General features: G+C 54.7%; 1 protein-coding gene across 1 annotated transcript; it reads right to left on the bottom strand.

Annotated features, from left to right (window-relative positions):
* Positions 1-1485: 1485 nt before the first annotated feature.
* Positions 1486-5003, bottom strand: MCHR1 (melanin concentrating hormone receptor 1). Its single transcript, XM_006207110.4, has 2 exons — positions 4595-5003; positions 1486-3347 (listed from the first exon to the last, which is right to left on the bottom strand). Exons 1-2 carry the CDS (start codon positions 4863-4865, stop codon positions 2368-2370), a joined length of 1251 nt encoding a protein of 416 aa, XP_006207172.3. The 5' UTR covers positions 4866-5003; the 3' UTR covers positions 1486-2367.
* Positions 5004-6621: the final 1618 nt, after the last annotated feature.

Genomic DNA, 6621 nt, shown 5'->3' with positions numbered 1-6621 from the left:
AGTTCCCACTACCCACAGCCCCAGGTTCAGTGAGGAGCAAAGGAAAATTCCTCAGAGCCCCCCCAGCCCTGTGAACTGTCCACCATTCCCACCACCAAGTCACGTGTTTCTCCTTATCCAGTGGCTCCTCCAGTGTGTTCAGGTTACTACTGGGTAAGGATGAGGGAGTGATGTGCCAGTAACAGTTCCCTCAACCTTGGTGATAATCTCCCTGCCCTGTTTTCTGTCTCCAGCTCCCAACTTCACCGCTTCTCCCCATCCTCTCCCTTCTGCACTGTTTACATCACCACCCACTCACTTTCCTGTCCCAACCAACTCTGCTTCAATTTCAGTTTTCAATACAGGGTTGAGAGTCACTGGGGACTTCAGCAGGTTGTTCACCCGCCCACTCACCCACCTGTAGACTTGGTCGCTTGTGTTTCCTGGGAGAGGCCATCTCATCTATTTCCTCTCCCAGATTTCTCCCAGGACAGGGACGGGTGTGAGGCAGAGAGACCCTGGGGAAACATTTCATAAGCAAACCAGATGCAGAAAAACCTCCTTTTCTGGAATCAATCAATCTTGAGGAGTTGCCTCAAGGCTTCCCTAAGAATCTTTTTCTTTTGTTGGATGTGCATCTAAAATGGATTTGGAGCTTACCCATAACACCTAGAGATCCCACTGTTAGCAAGTAAGGAAAACTATCCATCAGCTCCGTCCCCTGCGCCACCCTCTTCCACCTCCCTGTGCACTGGGTGGAGTGGAATGCACTCAGGAAATACTACAGCTAATGATGATGATTAAAAAGAGCTCCCCAAGACCCCAAAAGCTGCCCAGAAGGTCACTACACAGGCTACCTGCGGCAACTCCGCAGTGAAAAATAACCAGCAAGAAGAGGCTGTGCTGATACACCTGCTTTAAGGATGCATCGGGACAAGTCAGGAGCTCGCAGTTTGCTCCCGCTATCTCATCAACATCTGCTGAGCGCTTCTTGCAGGACTCCTGGCTCCCGGCCCCTCGTATGAAGAAGCTGAGAAGCAGCAGCCTTGGCCGCCGCCCAGAGGCCCCGTCTGTAATCTTCTTGCTCAACGTGGCTCACGCGGGATCTTAGCAGCAGCAAGAGGCAGGCTCTGGCTGCCCCACGAAGCCAGCCAGGTGACCGGTGACTCAGCGGGGGAGGTGAGGATGGGAACATGTGAACCGGGGCCTGGGGGGTCGGCCCTGGTGACAGCCAAGTGCTTTTGAGCAGAAGACAGGAAGCTGAGTCCTGAGAATAAACCCAGCAGCAGAATTTCAATCTAATGAATTCACAGTAATTCCCTTTGTGTCACTGAATCCTCCCTGTGGGTTTAGACAAGCAGATCCCCTGCTTCTTCTTCTAAAATGCAGCCTGAACCAAGGTCTGGATTCCACAGCCAAATGACCCCTCTTCCTTTTCGGCCGCCCACCGCTACCCTGACCCCTACACCCAAGCCCAAGCAATTATACAGGCGCATCCAGAGAGACGTGGGTGGAGATTTTCCTTTATTCGTTTTTATTTTGCAGAGAAAGGGCCAGAGCAAAAAGATGATGCCAAACACACCAGCCATCAGAATGACCCCTGCACATGTGGGACACTGGTGGCTGCTCACTCTGGATCTGTTGATTGATAAATGTACCCCATGAAGACAATGTCCTCATAACTGCAAAAGCCCCCTGGCCACCCCACCCCCACTTTTCTTAATTTCAAGGCCTCCACCCCCGCCCACCCCAGGTAGCCTTGTCATTCCCAATAAGTGGATCTCCTAGCAAATCAGGCCTTCACCCCTGTGGACTCAGAGCCTCACCCCCTCAAAATAAACATGCCTCCCCTAGAGATAAAGGGAAACGGACACAGGATGCTGGAACACGGAGACACGGCATGCTTTATTTTTCATCATCCTCCAGCTTGGGAGAAAGGCAGCCCTCCGTCATACCAATGAGAGATGGGAAAGACTGCAGAGGCCCCACCACCTTCATCTCCCCAGGACCCTGTGCCGTATGGCCCCGCTACTCACACCCCAGCCCTGCCTGTTCTTAAATACATCCAGCCAGAAGCCTTCCACCTCTCCTTTTGGGAGAAAGACATTTGGAAGTTAGCAGAAGTAGGGCTCAACTAAACATTTAAAGCAATCTTCTTGCTCAGTTCTGTTCAACCCAAAGGTCTCCTCCTGCTCTCTCAAAGAGATTTCTGATCCTTGAAGCCCCAAATCTGGCTCTGAGCCTCCCTGGCAATCTGTGGGCCCTGTAGTTGCAACCACCCCAGCCTCCTACGTCCCCCCCGAGGGGTCTTGGGTTCCTCTCAGCATCTCTCCCCATGGTCTGTCATAACATCCTGACACGGAGGTGCCCAGTGTGGCAGGGGGCATGTCAGGAACCCTTGCTTTCTGTCCTCTCCTCATCAGCCGTGTGGGCGTTGCTGACGGCTCGGAGCTGCCCCTGGGCCGCAGGCTTCACCGACAGAACCAAGCGTTTTCGGAACGTCTCACAGAGCACGATGTACACAAAGGGGTTGAGGCAGCTGTTGGCGTAGCCCAAGCTGATGGCCGCATTATACAGGTAGACAAAGGTGAGCGTCGGGCGGCTGATGGACAGCTGGGTCAGCTGGAGCACGTAGTAGGGTGCCCAGCACACAAAGAAGACCAGGCAGATAGCGATGGCCGTGCGGGTCACCCTCTTTGTCCGCAGCCGGATGCTGCGTTGAGAGGCAGGAGCGACCGAGGATGTCATGCGCTGCAGGATCCTCACGTATGCGGCCGTGATGACCACAAAGGGCAGGGCAAAGGCCAGGAAAAACTGGTACAGGGTGAACCAGTACAGGTCAGTGTCTGGGTTGGGCAGGCGGATGCCGCAGCCCACTGTGCCCCCTGGGAAGGGGATGAGCCTGGCGTAGAGCCACACGGGGGTGATGCTGATGAAGGAGAGGGCCCACAGGAGGCAGATCACCAGGGTGGCCACAGAGGGCTTCCGGAACTTGGTGGAGGAGATGGGGTGGACCGTGGCCAGGTAGCGGTCAATGGCCATGGCGGTCAGGATGTAGGTGCTGGTGAACTGACTGTTGGCATCCATGGCCGTGATGAGGGTGCACATGGTCTCTCCAAAGTGCCAGACGCCATTGCCCATGAGCTGGTGGATCATGAAGGGCATGCCCAGGAGAAAGAGGAGGTCCACCACCGAGAGGTTGATGATGAATATGTCGGGGACGTTGCTGAACCAGTGCAGCTTGGATTTCTTCACCACCGCAAAGATGACCGTGGAGTTCCCAATGATGCCCAGGAGGCAGATGGTACCGAACACAGAAGGCATGATGATGTTGATGTAGGAGATGCTCCCTGTGCGTGGAGGCAGCCCTGGGGACAGAAGGAGCAAGTGTTGACCATTTGACAAGGACTCTGCTCTCTGGGGGCTGACATTCTGCTGGCGTGCTCAGCCTCCAGCCACGCGCCTGCTCACCTCCTCATCCTCCCTGCCATTTCAGCTCAGGGCCCACCACTCATCTGGAGTCCCCCCTACCATCCTCCCTCCCCACACGGCTGCTAATCCTGCCCCCGTGCCCTCCTGCACTGGTTCCCTGGTCAGTCCCACCAGCGTCTCCCACACCACCTGTTCCTTGAAGGACCAATCCTCTGTCTCCTGCGTTTTCTCAGAAGTACAGAGTTGAGAACCACAGCTGTCTGCAGAGAATTGTTCTGTGGGCCTCTGGGCTTTACCAGGAAACATCATCAAAATAGCCAGCATGACACGAAAGTGTGCATGTGGGCGCATGCCTGTGCGTGTGGTTTCTCCTTTCCTGTTTGCAGCCCTGAGCATTTCATTTTAGGAATCGCTGGTGGGAAGCCATGCACTGATTCTTGGGCATCTCTGTAGGTGACTGTCTCGTGGAGGCTTTTGCCCCTCAGGCCCACAGCTCTCCCCCGTCCCCCGCCCCCCGCCAATTCCCTCTCAGGGGTTTCCTTGATCCCTGTCTTCTGAGCCTGGGCTTCCTGAGTGACCAGAGACTGAAACTGTGTTTTGCAGCCCAGCTGCCTGAGAATTTTTTCCATACAAGCCTTTCCTCTTTTTCCTTCCTTCTCTTCTCCTTCAAAGCTAGAATCCCAGGGCATCTCAGCTATGGAAATGTCAGGACGCTTCATTCGCCAGCAAAGTTAATCCCCTCACGGCTCTGAGTTGTCCCTTCCCGTGGCCTTTCCCAGGAGGCAGTAAGGGTGTTTCAGACCCCATAACCCGCAGTCCAAGTAAAAAGCCAAGAGGATCAGTGAATGAGTAAGCCTCGGGCTGAACCCCACATACCATCCTACAGCTTCTTTGGCCTGCTTTTCTAGCTTGGAATTTTTTCCTGCAACGCATCTGTGGAACTCCTCAGCAGTCTGCCCCTGCCTCCCTCAGGCTGGCCACCATGCCCTGCACTTCCCAACGTGCCTTTGCCCTCTTCTTTGCCCCTGCCCCTTCTCCCCTTCCCCTCTGGGCAAAGCAGACTGCAGATCTTGTCTCCAAGAACTGTAATAAAGTTTCCCAAGCAGTTTGGCTCAGAGGGGAAGCCTTCCCATTTCCCACCCCCAGCGCAGTGGAGGGAGGATTCCCCTCCAACCCGTCTCACCGGCCGAGGTGAGGTTATCCGGGCCATCCGAGGTGTTGCTGGCGTTGGGGCCGGTGGGCAGCAGCGAGGCTTCCAGGTCCATCGTGCCGGTGCGCGTCGCCTGCGCGCCCGTCCGCCCCCGCAGGCTGCGGCAGCCTCCGCCCGCCGCGCTGTCCCGCAGCCCGAGCCCGAGCCCCGCAGTCCGCAAGGGGGTCTTCCTCGGCCCCTGCAGCCTCCACGCCTCGGAGCCCCACCGCTCTCCCCTCCCTCCTTCCCCGGCTCCCACTGACATCACCTAGACACATCAACATTAGGAGGCAGATCCTCGTTAACCTCTTCAGTCCCGCGCCGCAGCTCCGACTTCTGCCTGCCTGCAGAGCGCAGCGGGCCGGAGCCGGGCTCAGGCAACCCCATCAGGCAGGAGGCTTCCTTCCCTCTGGCACCTGGGGCTGTGTCTCCTGTGCCACGGGGAGTGCTGCGTGCTTCATGTGAGGATGCGAGTCTCTGCAAAGGCAAATGGGCTGCCTCTCTCTGGAGAAAAGGAGCCTGGCCAGCCCCTCACCCCAGGTAGGTGCCTGCGCCACGTGGCCAGGCCTGGTTGGGGGCGCTGACTGTTCCCAAAGCTAGGGAGTGCCACACTGGACCCAGCATGCCTGCCCCCAGGCACCTGGGCCCCTTCCCAGTGCCCTGACGGATTCCACCCATGTCCCTGCCTAGACTACCAGCGTCCTTCAGAAGCTGAGGCGTTGTTGGCACTCAGAGGAGACTCAGGTCACCCAAGTTGGTGATGGCCAGGGTCTTGGAGACCAGAAGGGGACAAACTCCCTTCTGCACAGGATCAGCATGGGCCAGGCTTACAGAAGTTTTAGTTTTCTAAATGCTCTGAAATCCTAAAACCTGGAACAACTTGAGACAAACTTCAAAGCAAAGACTCCCAAAGAAATAATCAGGAACAGGCTTTGAGCGCAAAGTATTGAGGGAATTCTCAGGAGGGGCTTCCTGCTGCCAACCTCCAGGGCCCCTGGCAGCCAAGAGCTGCCACCACACCCGCTGCCAGATTTGGGAGGTCAGAGTAAACACAGTCTGATCTGTACACGCTTCTTCAGTCTTACTTATTTGCTTCATACAACAAATATTTATTGAGTACTTACTACTTGCCAAGCACTGTTCTAGGCTCTGCAGTGAAAAAAACAATAAAGTCCCCAAATCCCTGTCCTCATGAAATTATTTTGAAGTTGGGGGTAAGGAGAGACAGAAAATATACCCCCCCAAAAGACAAATTATGATATTGATGATCAGTACTATGAAAAACTTAAAGGAGAGTGAGGGGACCAAGGAATACCAGAAGTAGGGGGAGGTTGCTACTGTACATAGGAAGGCCTCTTGGGAAAAGGTCTGAAGAAAGTAAAGACACATACTTGGAAATATCTGGAGGAAGAGTGTTCCAGACAGCAGAAATAGCCAGTGCAAAGGCCCTGAGGCAGGAGTGTGCTGGTGTCTTTGGAGAACTATAGTCGTGGCTATAGTAGAGCAAAGGGGAGATTAGCAGGAGATGACATCACAGAAGAAATCAAGAGATGGGCAGATTCTGTCCAGCCTTAGCCATGTCGTAAGGACTTTGGCTTTTTCTTTAGGGAAAATGGGAGTCACTGGAGTGTTTTCAGCTGAGGAGGGACATGATGAAACATGTTTTAAAAGAATCAGTCTGCTGCTGGGTAGCAAGGGAAACAAATTGAAAGGATATTTTAGTTTGGGTTCTCTTGAAGACAGAGCCTGAGACAAGGACTTACGTGCACGTGTCTTTTCTGAGAGATGACCCAGGGAGCAGACATGAGGGAGTGGGGACAATGAGACAGAAAAGGAGAAAAAGACAAGAGAAAGGTGCATTATCAACGTCACTGCTGTGAGCAACAGGAGCTTGAGTTTCCCAGGATCCTTGGAAAGTGCACAGGCTGCTTCCCAGAGTCATGTGCATGCAGGATGGGAGGCAGGAATGTTTACCCAGTTGCCTCGACCCCCACTGGTTGAGTGTGGCCCCTGGGGCGTTA

This window comes from Vicugna pacos, chromosome 12 (assembly GCF_048564905.1).
Source record: "Vicugna pacos chromosome 12, VicPac4, whole genome shotgun sequence".
NCBI lineage: Eukaryota > Metazoa > Chordata > Mammalia > Artiodactyla > Camelidae > Vicugna > Vicugna pacos.
Note: the sequence above shows the minus strand (reverse complement) of the source record. Positions and strands in the feature narration are given on the sequence as shown.